Source organism: Dendropsophus ebraccatus, chromosome 1 (genome assembly GCF_027789765.1).
Source record: "Dendropsophus ebraccatus isolate aDenEbr1 chromosome 1, aDenEbr1.pat, whole genome shotgun sequence".
Lineage (NCBI taxonomy): Eukaryota > Metazoa > Chordata > Amphibia > Anura > Hylidae > Dendropsophus > Dendropsophus ebraccatus.
This window is the reverse complement of record NC_091454.1, coordinates 120,620,190-120,639,864: the sequence shown is the minus strand read 5'-3', so window position 1 is coordinate 120,639,864 and position 19,675 is coordinate 120,620,190. Positions and strand designations below refer to the sequence as shown.

At 45.1% G+C, this 19,675-nt stretch overlaps 1 protein-coding gene across 4 annotated transcripts in view; it reads right to left on the bottom strand.

Annotated features, from left to right (window-relative positions):
- FBXL13 (F-box and leucine rich repeat protein 13) overlaps nucleotides 1–19,675 on the bottom strand; it is a 150,442-nt gene that overhangs the window by 15,375 nt on the left and 115,392 nt on the right. For 3 of the 4 annotated variants that reach the window (XM_069977951.1, XM_069977968.1, XM_069977960.1), the window contains 2 exons: nucleotides 10,210–10,336; nucleotides 3,134–3,217 (listed from right to left, as the gene is read on the bottom strand). In XM_069977951.1, the coding sequence (XP_069834052.1) occupies nucleotides 3,134–3,217; nucleotides 10,210–10,336 (211 nt within the window). Of the gene's footprint in view, nucleotides 1–3,013; nucleotides 3,051–3,133; nucleotides 3,218–10,209; nucleotides 10,337–19,675 lie in introns of all 4 variants that reach the window. The other variant, XM_069977978.1, reaches the window with a different exon arrangement.

The following is a 19,675-nucleotide window of genomic DNA, read 5'->3' as shown; positions in this document are numbered from 1 at the left end:
GCACATAAAGCATTAACATCTTGCAAATATTAAAATGTTTCCTACATCTCGCTAGTAAAGTAAGAACAGAAAAAGCAGCTGTCATATTACTTTAAAAGTGATATTCTCACAGCTGCATTTCATGCTAATTCTGTGACTTGGTAAACGGTGTTATGTTCTAGACAAAGCTATGAACACCAACTATAATCCCTAATGTATTTCCACTGTAAGATGTGCAGATTTCTGTATGTTACTGCCAATATTTTCCTGCCCAGAACAGAAGCTATTTAGACATAATGAGATGTAGAATCAAACCCTGAGCAGCCAAATGATGTGTATTTTAAGACTACATATATTTGGATCAATGCACAGCAAAAATTCAACAATGTACTTATAATGTACTTATTCTTGAAGAAAGTCCAGCAGCACAGTTCATACAAAAAGGTTAAAGGACAAGTGCCATGAAAAACTTTTTCCCAGTAATTGAAGCACATTACAAAGTTGTATAACTCTGTAATATGCTTCAATCACCTATCTGCCTCCCTTCCCTGTCTTTTCCCCCCTCCACTCCCCACCAGGAAGTGTCCTGACTCACACAGACCTGATTACTGTCGTCACCGTCACCAGGCAGCTCCTTCTTGTGAGGATGAGTCATCAGCAGGAGGGCTGCTCTAGGTCCTGTAACACCAGCCTCCCCCTCCCCTCCTTGTCAGGTGACTCTGCTTGCTCATCTTATCTTCTCTAGTGACATGACTCCTTCACTGAGTCCACGGCAGCAGGAGAGAGGGTATGAGGGGAGGAGGAGAGAGGGTATGAGGGGAGGGGGGAGCTGCCTATGTGCCGGAGTCAGTCTGAGGGAAGATAAGCAAGTGAGATGTGACAAGTGATGGCTTGCAGTTGTTCAGCCAATGGGAGCTAAGCAAGCCTGTCACCTGACAAGGCAGGGGAGGGGGGAGGCTAGTGTAACAGGAGAAGGAGCTGAGAGAAGAGCTTGGTGACGGTGACAACAGTAATCAGGTCTGTGTGAGTCAGGACACTTCCTGGTGGGGGGTGGAGGGGGGAAAAGACAGGGAAGGGAGGCAGATAGGTGATTGAAGCATATTACAGAGTTATATAACTTTGTAATGTGCTTCAATTACTGGGAAAAAGTTTTTCATGGCACTTGTCCTTTAACCTCTTAAGGACATATGACGTACCCCTACGTCATATGTCCTCACTTGCACTTCAAAGCGGGGCCGCGCGGCGGCCGCGCTTTGAAGTGCCGCGATCCCGGGTGCCGCGAGTAGCCCGGGACCGCTGCTATTAGCGGGCACGGTCTGATCGCCGTGCCCGCTAATTAGCTAATCGGAGGTACCGATAGAAAGATCACATCATGGCGCAAAAAATGACACCTCGCACAGCCCCATAGACCAAAGGATAAAAGCGCTATAAGCCTGGGAATGGAGCGATTTTAAGGAACCTATATTGGTTAACAACGGTTTGAATTTTTTACAGGCCATCAGATACAATATAAGTTATACATGTTATATATCGTTTTAATCGTAACAACTTGAGGAACATGCATAACAAGTCAGTTTTACCCCAGGGCGAATGGCGTAAAAACACATTTCCCCCAAATAAAAGAAATGCGTTTTTTTTTTCAATTTCACCACACTTTGAATTTTTTTCTGGTTTCGCAGTGTACCAAATGCAAAAATTCAGCCTGTCATTGCAAAGTACAATTAGTGACGCAAAAAATAAGGGCTTATGTGGGTTTCTAGGTGGAAAAATGCAAGTGCTATGACCTTTTAAACACAAGGAGGAAAAACCGAAAACGTAAAAACGAAAATGGGCCCCGTCCTTAAAGGGTTAAAGAGATGGGTGCATGCCTCACCAACCAGACCCAGACAGGTAAATGCAACTTTTTGGCTAAAATGCAGCCTATTTCAAGCAGGGTTACCTTCTTGAGAAAGGCTGCACGTTAGCTAAAAATGTTGCATTTGGTGTGCATTAGACCTTCTTGTACTTATTATTGCCGTGTGTGAGAGTAAATGACTACTAGAACCCCTCTTTTCTTGTGGCACTACAAATAGTAATGAGTGGTCAATCTGCAGGTAGATTTTAGGGGATCTGGCTACCCAATTTATGGGAAGCTGCTGGTGCACCAACAAGTATGGAAATTGACCTCTTTACTGCTATAATAAAATTTACTTTTCTGTTTAACTGTAATTGTCATCTTCCGCTGGCAACAGGATACGCTGTCAAAATCCTGCTGCTGCGCTCCCTATGCAGGGGTGCGCCAGAGAGTAAATTCTTCTGGCAGCGCGGTTGACTGCATTGTATACAGGGGTGCTGCCAGAAGAATTTCGTCCCCCACACACACCTGCACAGGGAGTGCAGCAGCAGAATTTGGACAGCGTTTCCTGCTGCCAGCGAGGGATTATAGTTACACTTTAAATGGAATGTCACCTAAATTTTCTTTTACTGATTAGAGTTAGATACAAAACTTGTTCTTTTATTCTAATCTGTTTCTATATTCTGACTATATATATATATATATATATATATATATATATATATATATATATATATATATATATACTTTTTATTTCACTTTTTGTACATTATTATGGGGGGCTGCCATCTTGCCTGAGATGTTCTTAACAGCCGATTTGAAACAACGTCCGCGATAAATATGAACTTTACATTGTGCTGCCCTCTATGGAATCCTGGCCGGAGTGTATACATAATGTATACAATCCAGACGAGATCCCTATCGGCGCCGCAAAAAAATGACATGTCAGTTTTCTGCGGCCGCTATTTACTGAATAGCGGCTGCAGAGAACCTGTCAGTGCGTACAATGGTCGGAGTCGCACGCTACATTTTCTGCAGCGGGGAATTCAGATGCGGGCGCACACTAATGCGCCCGCATCCGAATTCAGCGGCAGTGAAGATCATTTGGCCGGTACTGCACGGAACCGCCGGTGTCTTACTACGTGGGAACATGGCCCAATGCTGTACAGATTATGTTTGTATGTCTGGATAACACCTTACCTTCATAGTAGGTGCTTGCTTCATAAATTCAAAAAGACTGACACAGCCAAAAAGTAGAAAAATATATTATTACATATACAAGTTATATAGTTCAAATCAATACACTGTTTTCCATGTTACCTGAATACCAATATCTGTGATTCCGTGACACTCTGATACAGAAAGTTCTCTTATTTTACTTTGGGCCCCAAGAGCTGTCAGTCCCTGTAAAATACAATAATGAGAATATTACTCCTTCAAGTCTAAAGAAAAAAAAGGGCAGAATGTAAAGGGTGATCTGATCCCTCTTTTTTCTGAATCATATGTCTACTGACAAAGAATTATGATAATTGACTGTTCAGAGATACCAGTCTTGTCCTCACATACATTTCGGATGAGGTAAGACTTTTCTTCAGTTAGGGATTCTCATATTTGTGCACCACCTTGAACACGCTAAAATATCTTACTGTGCCATATATCACAAATCATTAGCCTTAAAAGCCCACAGTCAAAGTGGTATGGCTTTAATAAAGTAACCGAAGGGAAAACTTTTTTTTTTTTCCACATATGGCTTAGGCAAAGAATCTTGTAGGTCAGGAACTATGCTTTATGTTCTGTGTGCAGTAAAATGCTGAGTGACTAATGTGTGATCTGGGCTCCAGATGTGAATGCCATTTTCTATCACACTCTATTCACGTAGTTTACCTCTGGCAATGGTGCATGCGTTTAATGAGCCTGGTATGTCCAATATTTTCCTTTCATCATCATCCTCTTTATTATTATTACTATTAAGTACCATCCGGAACATCAAGGCTCCACCGCGGTGATGTAAACAGAATGAAAGCTCACAATATTATAGTAAACAATATAGTGATGATTTGTGGATGAGTACAGACTGTTTGCTACAAGAGAGTAACCTGAGCATAAAGTAAATAAGAGGATATATAATGGTTGAGTGATATTATTTAAAGGGGGATTCCCATCTGGGATAAGTATGCCCTATCCACAGTATGCACAGGATAAGGCATAATTAAGAAATAACAGGGGATCTGACCACTGGGGCCCCCGAGATTTTGAGAACAAGAACCTTGAAATCCTGCTCCATTCATTCTCTTTGGAGCCACTGCAAAGAGCCACATGGAGCTTCTGTCTGTCTTTGGCGGCTCCAAAGACAATAAATGAAGCTGTAGCGTGCATGTGTGGCCTGCAGCTTCTCTCAGCAGGGATTTCTGGGAATCATTCGCAAGATCACAGGGGCCCCAGTGGTCCTACACAACTAGTTTTTGGGTTTATTTGACAAAGGGCAGATTGACAAAATATAGCAATTCTGGTGCTATTTTATTTACAGTGTGCACCGTGTGTTATAAATAATAGTAGAATTTTATAGCTTGGGTCGTTACGGACACGGTAATACCAACCATGTATAGGGTTTTGTGTTTTGTTTTTTATGTTTTTGTTTTATGTAACAGTGTTCACTAGTGTATATTAGCCACTGTACCACTGTAGTATATTGTATATGTCAACATTATGCTGACAGGCAATCTATACAGCTATGCCTCTGGCATGGCTGTGTAAAGGCATATCCATGGCAGGTCCAGGGTCTTCAGAAGGCCCCCCAGGACTGCCATGAAGCAGTCAGAAGCTGGGACTTCACTGCGGGACTTCTGATCAGTAAGTATAACCTCCGAACACGATTGGAAACCCATTACATGCTGCTGACTTAACAGCAGCATGTAACGTAAACTACTGCGCCAGGTAGTTACAGCAAGAGATCAGCAGTTATACTGACAGCTGATCCCTTGCTATGCTGACGCAGCAGTGTGGCAAATTCTGATCCCAGTGTAAAATGCTCATGGGATAAGAATAAGGCCCATTACTGACAGCTGTAAAAAGCCATATCAGCGGTCAATTAGGGGTTAACCAGAACAGCATTTGTTCTGACACAGAGATTATTTCCTTAAAGGGGTTATCCAGCGCTACAAAAACATGGCCACTTTCCCCCCTCTCTTGTCTCCAGATTGGGTGGGGTTTGGAAATCAGTTCCATTGAAGTAAATGGAGCCTAATTGCAAACCGCACCTGAACTAGAGACAAGAGAGGGGGAAAAGAGGCCATGTTTTTGTAGCACTGGATAACCCCTTTAACATTTATTTATGTCCAAACAATGCATACAGAAAAAGTTTTCTGTCTATTAGTTTTAGGCATTGTCTCTCTCTACAAAGAGGACATTGAATAAATGTATAGCCTTCCAGATACATACTTCAAATCAGGAATAAATGTATGCCTTCACTGTTATAACAGCTATTAACAGCATTAACATTTTGTAATCCAACTTTGTTTTTTTATGTTTTTTGTGGAACAAGTTTCATTTTATTTATTTTTTTCATTGTAAATTTTTATTACAGTTTTGCATAAAATAACAACAAAAAGCATCACAGTCGTCTATAGATAAGACCTACAAAGGTCATACAAAGTGGGAAATTATCAAGAAAATTTTACAATTAGAAGGAAGAGACATATCTTGCTATTGTAGTAAGAACATTGCAGTGAAATGAATTTTAGTTTTTAATTGCACCATTTTAAAAAATTATTTGTGAGGCGGAAAAGGGAAAAAAAGCAATTTTGTGGGTTTGTTTTTATAGTTTGCCTTCTGGTATACATTACATGTTATTTTTATGATTCGGACTGGAGAGAAAGGAACGGCTGCACATTCCATCTATGGCTGATACTAATGCCGCTTGGCCTATATTAAAAATCAACACCAGAGTGTCTGTATATGATTTGATCAAGCCATAATAGCCCCGTGTACCAACGTGCAGGTCCTCTGGTTCACACGGGTCCCTACGCTAACTCCACACCGTGTCGGTCAGTGACCGCCACCCCCGCAAAGCGTGCACGTGAAGGGAAGGGGGCCCATGGAATGGCCCTGCAACCCCCATGTCACAGGACCAGACCCAAGGTGTTGATTTTTAATATAGGCCTAGCGGCATTAGTATCAGCCATAGATGGGATGTGCAGCCGTTCCTTGCTCTCCAGTCCGTGTTTTACAGTTCTCCCTCTCTGAACAGCTCGCACTCCTTTATAAGACCCACATGACCAAAATTAGCAGGATATGCTTGTGCTCACCTGTCAGTACCTTATGTCTTCCCCATTCTGTGAGAGCAGCAGTGGTAAATGTAATACCATATCCATACTTGTGTCGTTTGGGGGCAGCCCTGCAACCCCCATGTCACAGGATCAGACACAAAAAGCCCCACCAGAACCCGGCCCGCCGGTGGTGCTGGCCAGGTTCTGGTGGGGCTTTTTGGGTCTGGTCCTGTGACATGGGGGTTGCAGGGCCGTTCCATGGCCCCCCTTCCCTGCACGTGCACGCTTTGCGGGGGTGGCGGTCACTAACCTGCACGTTGGTACACGGGGCTATTATGGCTTGATCAGAACATATACAGACACTCTGGTGTTGATTTTTAATATAGGCCTAGCGGCATTAGTATCAGCCATAGATGGGATGTGCAGCAGTTCCTTTCTCTCCAGTCCATTATTTTTATTGTGATACCAGATTCTTACAGTTGTTGTTATATTTTACTACTTAAAAGAAAAAAAATATTTGCATTGCAATGCCATATTCACTCACTTTTAACTTTTATTTTTCATGGAACTTTTGTGAGGGATTGCAGAGCAAGGTATATTTTATTGATACTACTTTTGAGTGCATATGACCTTTTGACTGCTTTATTACTTTACCTCCCAGAAAAATGGAGTAATCAAAAAACATCACTTCTAGCATTGAGTAATCTTTTCTTTATGGCATTAACCAGGCAAACTGCATAATATTTTATTAAGTTGCACCTTTAGCAGTGTCTATGCCCTAGGATTACGATGCCTCTCTGTCCCTCATTCCCGCCCTCTCCAACATTAGGAATGCCCCAGGGAGGATTTTTCCTATTCATCACCTGTTTGAACACTGCACATGGGCCTTAACAATTCAGCACATGTGCAGTGTTCAGACAGGTGATAAATAGTAGAACTTGTTCTTGGGGCATTCCTAATGATGGGAAGGAGGGACAGCGGGGTGTCCAAATCCTTGGCCAAGGGCACTCTAGGCCACGCCAATTTTTCACAGGGCTGCAAGTTTAAAAGTTGTTTTTTAGGACAATAACTGCATCACCTGCCGAATGAACCTCAGATCTTGGATTAAAAGCAGAAGACAATACAAGAGGTTTGGAGGGGGGGGGGGGGGGGGTCAGATTGTGGGTACAGAGTCATTTTAAACCTGCCTACTAAAGTACCTTGTGACCTAACTCTTTCCTTCTTCCCAGTGCTATAGTATGGAGTAGGTGGGCAAGTGATAGTAAACAACATCACCAGAATTTGTGTTTCCTCTACATAAGGTAAACTGTGCTGACATCTGTGAAGAGGCAGTTTTACACTACCGCTTCCTCCATATTCCATGAGTCACACCGACTACCGCTATAATTATGGTAGCAGGATTTTGCCATAGCCGATTTTCATAAAAATAATAATAAGCCTTACTGTTCGAACCATTACAGTTTATGAAAGTGAACGTTTGACTGGAGGGTCAGCTTAAACGGTTCTCTTATCTAAGTTATGTGAATGTGTTGTAAATGTATTGTCTCTGGACTCCACTGTATGATGTCTGTCGATGATCTTATTTTGATTTGTGAAATCTTTAAACCTTCATGACTGAGGCTGTAATAAGATAAGTTGTGGATATTATAAAATACTGTTTGCCATTGTAGAAAAAGCACAAAGTATATGTTTAAAGGTAGCAACAAAAAATGTAGTAGAAAATATGAGCTTGATCTGTGATAGAATTGTTATCACTTTCTTTCCTTAGATTAAATTCCAAGCTGTTGATCATAGCCCACTGGGAAGTGTGAGCTCATTTATAAGCTTTATAGAAAAACCATAACGGAATTTCTTGACTGTTAGGTTTTTGGTTAAAGAAGTGGAGGGGGATATAATGTAATGACAGCCTTTGAAGAAATAAAGCTGACTCATGAATCCAATGGCAACCAGACCTCCAGAAAAAAGTAGAGAAGAAACAGCAGACTGTGCATTTTTAAACACACACAATATTTAGTCTGTAGCTGTCTCCTTATTGCCTGTCTTGCTTTTTAGTGAATAAGTATTTCCTCTGTGGATGAAAACTTGTACTAATTACAGTGTCATGTTAAAGCATGGCATGCTAGGCTATAATTACATACTTTATTATTTCTAGTGTACTCTGTATGACTGGGAAGCCCATCAGTAAGTTCTCTTCTAACATACAAAGAAACATTTGAGATTTATATTACAGTGGGCTACGGATTAACTAGATAGGTGACATTCAAGTGACAGCTGTAAGGCTGGGTTCACACCTTTTTTGTATCCTGTTAAGTACCTTTAGGGTGCGTTCACACCTACAGGATCTGCAGCAGATCTGCAGCAGATTTGATGCTGTGTTCAGTTATTTAAATGAAATCTGCTGCAGAAAATCAGCTGCAGATCCTGTAGGTGTGAACGCACCATTAAAGGGAATCTGTCAGCACCTGGGCTGGTGCCGAGGTGTTGACAGTGCAGTGAAGGTGCATGTCCATTAATGTATGCAGTACCTTTCTTGTAGCATACGGTCCAGTAGTTTTTTTTTAATTCTTGTCTGTAACTTGTAGTGGTGAGGAGTTCGTGCCGCACTTAGGCACGCCTCACCACCGCTTCCTCTTCCCTCTTTGCTGCCCGGCCCGGCCTCCTGCTTCTGCAAGCGCCCTGTATATCTCGCGCATGCGCCGTAGCGCAGATGAGTGGCCGGAACAGCCAGCAAAGAGGGAGGAGGAAGCGGTGGTGAGGCGTGCCTAAGTGCGGCACGAACTCCTCACCACTACAAGTTACAGACAAGAATTTAAAAAAAACTACTGGACCGAATGCTACAAGAAAGATACTGCATACATTAACGGACATGCAACTTAACTGCACTGTCAACACCTCGGCACCAGCCCAGGTGCTGATAGATTCCCTTTAAAGTAGAATACCGATCCTTGTGGATCCTCCTGCTGCCTTTAAGTTTTGCATGTTGTAAAACCCTGTTCAAGCCATATTCTTACATTCTGTTGAAAAGTACTTTTTAAAAGGGTTTCCCAGCATTCAACATTCATTTTTTGTGTGTTACTGGGGTCTGGTAAATGAAAAAGAAATTGTTCTTACTTACCTGGTCCCCAGCAGCTCCCCAGTCCATTGACTTTAGGTCTCCTGTTGGTCTTCACTTGCTTCTTCTTCTAACTCAAGATGTCTGAGTAGATCCTGCCTGTTTAGCCAATTACTAACTAAGCTGGAGTACGACTAGAGCCAGTGATTGCCTCAGTACGCAAGTCCTGCTCAGACATCTCTTCTCAGAGGTGGCACACCTGTGGGGGACTGAAAGTTGCTGGGCAAGGAGCTGCGAGGGACTGGGATAGGCAAGTATTTTTTTTATTTACCAGCCTTCCGGCAACATAATATCTGAATCACCTGGAATATTCCTTTCAAACATGACTTAAACTGCCTGGAATAAGTCTTTAAGAAAGCCATTCTTGCAAGATTAAAAGGGGATCTGTCAACACCCAGACCCAAACTGAGGTGTGTGCTGTGGGTGGTATCACATCAGTTACCTGTGGCTATTCTGTCAGTGGAGGGGGTGCTGTACAATATCCGTTTTCTAACTGTAATTAAGAGTCAAAGAGGAATTGTGGTAAGACCCTCATGCCGCACTATGGCAGCCTCAACACTCCTTTCTCCTTCTTGAATATTCCAAACTGCCCTGCCTCCTGCATGATCATGCCATCCTTTTGATCTGCACATGCGCCCCTGCGTCGGCAGTGACAAAGAGAGCAGGAGGCATATGGCCTGTCATATCAGCGTTGCCTGCATAGACCAGGAAGATATGCAAGAGCCCAGGACTTTGAGAATATTAATGGAAAAGAAGGACTAGTGGTGAGGCTGCCATAGTGCGGCACAAGCACCTCACCACTCCTCTTTGACTCTTGGTTACAGTTTGAAAGCTGATATTGTACAGCATTCCCTCCACTGACAGAATAGCCACAGGTGACCTGCTAACTGGTGTAATACCACCTAAAGCACACTGTCAGCATCTCGGGTTGGTTCTGGGTGCTGAGAGGTTCCCTTTAACCATGTTCATGTTTTCTATTTAACTACATTGTCATCATTTTGCCAAATACTTATACATACTTGGTCTGTAATGCTGGTCCCAGAAATATCAATGGAAATAAGTGAAGCCATATTTCCAAGGAGTTCAATGCCAGAGTCAGTCACATTTTCACAGAAGCGGAGGCTCAAAAAGTTTAGATTGTGACATCTACAAGGAGGAGAAGATTACACATGAATAAATGTAGTATAACATGACTTTGCATTGTTTCTTTCACCAATGTTGGGGGTTTAAACTGTATCAATTGATGATTCTGTCATTTGTGGACAGTCAGGTAAATTATGTTGCCCACATTTTAATAACTCTCACTTTCGAGGGTAAGAGTAAGTGCATGTGCCTTTGGAGGCCAGTGCATAATAACCTCACCAGGGAACATCCAATGGGGACTCTAGAGTTGCAGCAGTGCTGGAATCGGGAGCAAGAGGAAAGGAGAGTATACTTTTCTTTGCTTTTACTGCCATCCCTTACCCTTTGGCAATTTTTATTAGCCAGGAAAACCCCTTTAGGCTGCGTTCATATGTACCACATTCGCAATGGATTTCACACTGCCATTCTTGGAGCCAAATCTGCTGCCATATGCGGTAAAGTGTTGTCCTATGGCTCTGCATTCTTGCAGCGTATTTTCAAAATAGAATATATAATATATTACCTGCCCATGCTCCCTTCTGCTTCTCCAGCTCCCGGGTCACTGACATCCCGCTGCAACCCACTGATTGGAGTGGAAACTCAGCGACCCCGGAACCAGAGAAGAAGACAGGTGAAATATAACTTATCAAGACAGTATCCTGTAGTAGTAACAACAAAGCAATAGGGGCTTAGGCCTTAATACAGTATGGTGGTTACTATTAGGCTATGTTCACACACAGACGGCCGCAGGAACGTTGTTTTCCATACAGCCCCTTATCACAGTGATCTATGATACACCCTTGGTTGTGACGTTTCAGAGAACTCAGAACAAGGACAGGGAATGGGACTCCCTTAAAAAAAAAATAAAGCTTTTTATGTTATCCCCACTGTTCTTATAACTTTAAGATAACAGGAATGTATCAGCAGACCAATACAGGCTCAAAGATTCCAGTCTATAAGACACATTATTGCTATCATTGTGGACAAATAAATTATTTATACCAGTAACACTGTGTGCTATTCAAGCAGAAAGCAGTGTAATCTTTCAACACTAACAAAGTTAAAAACCTGTCCTATCGGCCCAAAATGCATTATGGACAAGAAAAAATGCCCTATAAAATTTACTCCAGCATTTCATTTCTGGCTGGAACTGCAGCTAGTGTCTGGATAACTGGCAACAGTGAAGATGACATCAGAATTATTAATGTGTGTCCAAAACAAATCACATTGAATTGATTTCTAGACCCACAAATATGGAGCAGATTTCACAGTACTGACATAATACAAACTTAGCAACACAGCAACCATAATGTCAAGGGTCAACAGGGCTGGCATTAGGGCGAGGGCAATTCAGGCAATTGCCCAGGGCCCCCACCCCCAAAGAGTTCCCCTTAGCAGCCTGCACAATATGAGAGTAAAACTCCCTGCAGCTAATTGCTGCTGGCCAAGGTTCCCTTTACACAGCACTGAAACAGCTATGGTCCAGTATACCCCCACCTTAACTCCTTAAGTAAACAGACACATTTGGCCTTTAGAACACAGCTTAATTTTTCAAATCTGACCTCTTATTTTCATATGTTATAAAATTTATATAAAATTTTGTGCAGAGTGGGAGTTTACATAACATTTTTTGCCCAAAATTAGGGCTTGGTGGTCTATGGTGTCGGCACACAGAACAGCAGCATGGAAACCAAAGCTGTACTAAGCAGTCAAAACTTTGTATAAAGCCCTGGGTTGAGATCTAACAGAGCTGTCTTTTAGCTGTCTCTCTCCGCTCCACCCTCCCCCCCATAGGCTTGTCTTAAAGTTCAACTGCCTTTTTTTTTCAAATGGCAGGGGCACAGGGGGAAATAATAAATGCTACTAACTCACTGCTCTGTGTGCCTCTTCAGTGCCAGATCGCTGCTCTGGGACCTTCACCGGGCTCAGGGATCTTCTGCGCTGCCCGCGTCACAACCTGGATGATGGACTGTCCACTCAGCCAGTCAGTGACTGGGGTGGGATGTTGTTCCAGTCACTAATTGGCTGAGCAGACAGTTCATCAGCCAGGATGGTCATCACAACTCAGATGAAAATGCCTTCCAGGGGGGGGGGCCCGGAGCCAGTCATGCAGTGGATCACAGGAATGGGGAAAGGTAAGTAAGGACTGGTTGTTATGTTTGCCCTGTAAGCTGTTAGATTTCAGCAAGGGCTGGACTTCTCCTTTAAGGTCACTATACACTTTATACTTTTCTTTGAGGCAGGATCGTCTGTCAGTATAGAGTGTATGGGGCTCTCCTGACACTTCACTGACAGATGATGAAGACAGGATGGAAAATCACTGCCCGACCCCATTGTTTTCAAAGAGATAAGCCGCCACCAGGCAATCTGGCTGTGGCTTGACCCTCACCATAGAAAATGCAGGAACCCTTGGCTGTTTCAAATGTTCCATTCTATAGGGATAATGGGGGGCAGACAAATTAATTGCACCTTGGCCTATTTCTCTGTATCTGTGAAGGTAAAGTATACACATCTGGGGCTTATTACTCTCAAATGTTCCTTTTTTTGTAGTTTACATTCTGTACTATTCCCACTTGTTCTTACATCAGGGAAACGTTTAGCATATTAAGGGATAGGTTAGAAGATGGGATTACTTTTATCAGTTTGGCAATGTTTCTTAGCACTGACTTGCACACAAGGGTTAGATCAATGTGTTACTTTCTTCATAAGTTCTTTTAATTTTCTTGAACTCTATTAAATATTATATCTCCATTAACCAAATATTTCAGGGAAATGTATCAGTGGTTACACCAGAAAGCTAGAGTAAAATAAAGTTTTAAATTTTAGGCAAGGTGAGGCTTGGCAACTTTTTTTTTTACACTGGAACGTGAGCCTTGATAAATGCCCCCTATCAGCTTTAGTCATAACACTGTATCAGGAAATAATAACTAATAAATTAACTAAATAATAACTAATAAAATAATAATAATGTGCCTGTCATTAGAGATACTTTTGACATATCACAGAGATATGTCAAATATTCAGATCAGTTCGGGTTTAAGTTCCCATCAATCTCTAAAATTAGCTTAAGGGTACAAACCCACTTGCCGGATCTGCAGCGAGTCTCCTTGCTGCGTTTTTTCAGCGAGACTCGCTGCAGATCCCAGCCCTATACTTTCATTAGAAGAGAAACTTGCAGCAGGGATGTACATCCCTGCTGCGATTTTGTCTGCATCCCGCCCCATTAACCCCCTAGGCGCCGGACATTATACATTACCGGGTCCCCGTTCCTGCTTGCTTCGGGGCTCCCGGTGTCTTCACGGCCCGCCCGGCCAATCAGAGCGCTGCGGCGGGGCAGCGCACTGATTGGCCGGGCAGAACGTGCCGGGAGCCGCCGAAGCAAGCAGGAGCGGGGACCTGGTAATGTATATCCTGCCCGCCCCCCCTGCAGCCCCGATCGCCCCCGGCCGCATGATCGCTGCGGGGGGCGATCGTGTGGCCGGGGGATGCGGGGGGGCGATCGTGCGGCCGGGGGGTGCGGGGGGCGATCGTGCGGCGGGGGCTGGGGGCGATCGGGGCTGCGGGGGGCTATCGTACGGCCAGGGGGTGCGGGGGGCAATCATGCGGCCGGGGGCGATCGGGGCTGCAGGGGGGGGCGGGCTGCTTGCAGGAACGGGGACCCGGTAATGTATAATGTCCGGCGGCTAGGGGGTTAATGGGGAGGGCTGCAGACAAAATCGCAGCAGGGATGTACATCCCTGCTCAGAGTTTCTCTGCTAATGTAAGTATAGGGCTGGGATCTGCAGTGAGTCTCGCTGCAAAAACGCAGCAAGGAGACTCGCTGCAGATCCGGCAAGTGGGTTTGTACCCTGAAGAAGAATATGGTTATGTGCCTAACGCCATGCCCTTTTCACTCTCACTGCATGAAATGAGCTTCATTATAAGTCTACGGGGCTCATCTTGTGATGAGCAGCGATACCAAAAAAAAGCAGTGACCGGGGAAGAGAAGTACATAACCAGGTTCTCCTCCTAGCTTGTTTTAGAGATCAGTGGGGCTGAACACTCTGACACGACACAGGTATTGAAAAGTCCGGATCTAACATATTTTTCTAATGGCATGAACATGTTAACAAAATAATAAAGATGCAAAAAAGGGTCCGTGGAGCCTCAGTTAAGAGTCTCAAAACACAGGAATAGCCAGATATCCCTCCAGAGAATACAAGCCTGAGTGGGACTTAAGGGGCTATGTATGGGAGGCACCCCTTGGCAACTCGGCTTTCCTTCTCTGGAGGGATATCTGGCTATTTCTGTGTTTTGAGCCTCGTAACTGTGGCTCCACTGACCCTTTTTGCATATTTAAATTTATAGGGGGCAATGTATCAGTGGAGACTCTTGAGTAGTGATGTCACAATACCAGAATTTTGAGTTTGATACCAATACCAATTTTTTTTTTTCAATGCTCGATACCAATTCGATACTTAATAAATTATATTTAAAAAACAAAAAACACAAGAATAGAAATGACCCCCCCCGCCCTCCCCGGGTCAGGTCAGAATGAACCAATTTATCGTCACCTAATTTTATTACTTTAAAAATAAAGTCCCTATTATTTAAAATAAATAAAAACTTGCCCAACTCTGACTAACTTTTTTTTGTCTGGCTGGGGAGTGAGGGGCATTTTTTGCGCTGTGATCTGTACTTTTATTTAGTACCATGTTTTTCTGTGGTGCTGAATTTGTTTATTTCTGCGCTTGCTCTGTTTACCGTGTGTAATCAGGAAGGTGACAGGTAGTATGGACAATAACACTTCAGCTGCCAGGGATGGGGGTTGTAGTCATGTAACACACACTTCAGATATCAGGGGGGTGATGGGGGTAGTAGTCATGTAACACATACCTGCTATCAAGGGGAGGATGGAGGATGTAGTCATGTAACACACCTGCTATCGGGGAGGATGGGGGTTGTAGTCATGTAACACTTTAACTATCAGAGGGTGATGGGGGTTATAGTCATGTAACACACACCTGCTATCGGGGAGGATGGAGGTTGTAGTCATGTAACACACACCTACTATCAGGGGGAGGATGGGGGTTGTAGTCATGTAACACACACCTGCTATCAGGGGGAGGATGTGGGTTTTAGTGATGTAGCACAAACCTGCTGTCAGGGGAAGGATGGGGGTTGTAGTCATGTAACACTTTAACTATCAGAGGGCATTGTAGCCATATAACACACACCAGCCAGCAGGGGGGATGATGGGCATTGTAGCCATATAACACCCCAGCCAGCAGGGGGGATGATGGGCATTGTAGCCATATAACACACACCAGCCAGCAGGGGGGGATGATGGGCATTGTATCCATATAACACACACCAGCCAGCAGGTGGGATGATGGGCATTGTAGCCATATAACACACACCAGCAAGCAGGGGGATGATGGGCATTGTAGTTTCACTATTCCTGCTGTCTGGGCATGCTGATCACTGACCCAGCAGGTTGACCTGGATTTGGCGGAAGAGTAATCTGCAGGTTACAGCCCCCTTCCCCCTTCCCTTCCCAGTCAGAGTCAGGGAGACTGTAAACCCCCCACATTGTTAATGTCTACCCTGGGAGTTTCCTGCTGGCCCCAGCTTCCCGCCCCTCCTCACACTCCTGCCGCCCCCACCTCATAGTCCTCCCGTGCAGATGTAGTGACCGCATCTCTTGCCGCCCCCTCCTCCAGCGTTCTCCTCTCCCGGACGCGCCGCTTTCCCCCTCCAGCCGCGACCCTGCTCTGCCCGCAGTCATTAGCAGCCGAGGTCTGCTACACACAGTAGCCGACCCCTGCTGTATATGGAGCGGGCTCAGGAGGGGGAGGGGGGTAATGCTGCTGTCAGTGTGACAGCGGCATCCACATTGTAAAATAGCCAACACAAGCAATAACTATGTGTCGGCTATTTGAATTTGGCGCCGATGGGGTAAGAGGGTGTGCGCACCGAGGAGATGACAGGTGGGAGCACAGGGCGGCACACAGAACACGGGCGGCGCTCAGATAGCCGCCGGCCGTGTTCCCTGCACTATACTTTATGTTAAACTGCATAATAACGCAGTTTGAGGCTGAATTCACACTATGTATATTTCAGTCAGTATTGTGGTCCTCATATTGCACCCAAAACCAGGAGTTCACACAATGTTGAAATTGAGTGGATGGCCGCCATATAACAGTATATAACTGCCATTATTTCAATATAACAGTCGTTGTTTTAAAATAACAGCAAATATTTGCCATTAAATGGCGGCCCTCCACTCAATTTCAACATTGTGTGAACAGATCCTTTCTGTGTTTTTAATCTACTCCTGGTTTTGGTTGCAATATGAGGACCACAATACTGACTGAAATATACGTAGTGTGAACCCAGCCAACACATAAAGTATCGATACCAGGAAATCCTGGTATCAAACCGTTTTTTGGCCCGGAATATCGATAGTAGTATCAATATTTCGGTGCATCGTGCATCACTACTCTTGAGTGAGTGATCCATTGGATTTTTTGCTGCTGATCTCCTTGAGTTCAGTGAATTCTGTGTTTTGTTTGTCTATTTTTTATTGCCCCTGGTAGCCAGAATCCTGCTCCACACTGATGAGGGGCAAATACCCTGAAACAACTGTCTGTGGATGGATGCCTAGCCTTGGTAAGCCTTGTCATGTCGCAATACTCGCAACACAGAGTTAGACTTTGAGGCAAAAGGGGCCACCCTGGTAGTTCCCTATTTATGTTCCAATACTCGCAACTGAGTGGGACTTAAGGGGCTACGTATCAGGGTGGTTTGGTGAACTCCCCACTAGGAATGCACGATGCACCGAAATATCGATACTACTATCGATATTCCGGGCAAAAAAAACGGTTCAATACCAGGATTTCCGGGTATTGATACTTTATGTTAAGCTGCCTAATTGTGCCGCTAAACATAAAGTATAGTGTAGAGAACACGGCCGGCGGCTAGCTGAGCGCCGACCGTGTTCTCTATGTGCCGCCCCCTGCCCCCACCTATCACTTCCTCTGCTTTCTCTCCCTATGTTCCCGGCGGCGCCAAATTCAAATAGCCCACACATAGCAATTGCTTGTGCCGGCTATGTAACTGTGTTGATGCCACTGTCACACTGACAGCGGCATTAACCCCTCCTGAGCCCGCTCCATATGCAGCAGGGGTCAGCTACTATGTGTAGCAGACCCCCGCTGCCGGTGTCTCTCTGATAATAGGGTCCGGCTCAGCCAGACTCTGTTATCAGGGAAATGATTTATGTGGCATGTGCAGCTGCACAGAGAAGAGCGGAAAGTCCGGGAGAGGAGGACGGAGGAGAAGGGAGAGGAGGTGAGGAGGCTAAAGAAGGAGAGCAGGACGGAGAAGGCTGGAGGTGAGGAGGCTGAAGAGGGAGAGCGGAAGTCGGGGAGAGAAGGACGGAGAAGGGAGAGGAGGTGAGGAGGCTAAAGAGGGAGAGCAGGACGGAGAAGGCTGGAGGTGAGGAGGAGATGCGGCCACTTCATCTGGCTGCACTGTGAGGTGGGGGTCGCAGGACTGTGAGGAGGAGCGGCCGGGCCCTCAGATAACTTCCGGGGGAAGACATCAGTGGGGGAATGAACAGGAGGTCTCCCGTGCTCTGACGGGGGAGGGGGCTGTAACCTGCAGATTACCCTGCCGCCCAAATTTAGGTCACCATGCCCTGAAAGAAGGAAAAGTGCAACTACAACCCTCATCATCCCAATAACTGAAGTGTGTGTGCTACATAACTATAGCCCCCACCATCCCCCCCCCCCGGTAGCTGAAGTGTGTGTTACATGACTACAGCCCCCACCATCCCCCTGGTAGCTGAAGTGTGTGCTACATGACTACAGCCCCGATCATCACCCTGGCAGCTGAAGTGTGTGTTACATGACTACAGCCCCCCCCCCCCCCCGGTAGCTGAAGTGTGTGCTACATGACTACAGCCCCCATCCCCGGTAGCTGAAGTGTGTGCTATATGACTACAGCCCCCACCATCCCCCCTTGGTAGCTGAAGTGTGTGCTACATAACTACAGCCCCCACCATCCCCCTGGTAGCTGAAGTGTGTGTTACATGACTAAAGCCCCCACCATCCCCCTGGTAGCTGAAGTGTGTGCTACATGACTACAGCCCCCACCATCACCCTGGTAGCTGAAGTGTGTGTTACATGACTACAGCCCCCACCCCCGGTAGCTGAAGTGTGTGTTACATGACTACAGCCCCCACCATCCCCCTGGTAGCTGAAGTGTGTGCTACATGACTACAGCCCCCACCATCCCCCTGGTAGCTGAAGTGTGTGTTACATGACTACAGCCCCCACCATCCCCCCCTGGGAGCTGAAGTGTGTGCTACATGACTACAGCCCTCACCATCACCCCTCCCTTGGTAGCTGAAGTGTGTGCTACCTGACTACAGCCCCCACCATCCCCCTGGTAGCTGAAATGTGTGTCACATGACTACAGTCCCCATCATCCCCCTGATAGCTGGTGTGTGTTACATGACTACAACTCCCATCATCCCCAGCTAGTTAGTGTTACATGACTACAACCCCCACCATCCCCAAATAGCTGAAGTGTGTGTTACATGATTACAATCCCCATCATTGCCCTGATAGCTGAAGTGTGTGTTACATGACTACAGTCCCCATAATCCCCGATAGCTGGTGTGTGTTGCAAAACTACAATCCCCATCATCCCCAGATAGCTAGTGTTACATGACTACAGTCCCCATCATCCCCCTGATAGCTAAAGTGTTACATGACTACAACCCCACCATCCACAAATAGCTGAAGTATATTACATGACTTCAACTCCCATCATCCCCAGCTAGTTAGTGTTACATGACTACAACCCCCACCATCCCCAAATAGCTGAAGTGTGTGTTACATGATTACAATCCCCATCATTGTCCTGATAGCTGAAGTGTGTGACACGTGACTACAGTCCCTATCATCCCCCTGATAGCTGGTTTGTGTTACATAACTACAATCCCCATCATCCCCAGATAGCTAGTATTACAAGACTACAGTCCCCATCATCCCCCTGATAGCTGTTGTGTGTTACATGACTACAGTCCCCATCATCCCCCTGATAGCTGAAGTGTTACATTACTAAAACCCCCACCATCCCCAAATAGCTAAAGTGTATTACATGACTTCAATCCCCATCATCCACCTGATAGTTGAAGTGTGTGTTACATGACTACAACCCCGATTGTCCCCACATAGCTGGAGTGTTATTGTCCTTAATATAAAATTATCACCTTCCTGATCACGCACAGTAAACAGAGCAAGCGCAAAAAAACACCAAGTTCAGTATCACATAAAAACATGGTACTAAATTAAACTACAGATCCTGGCACAA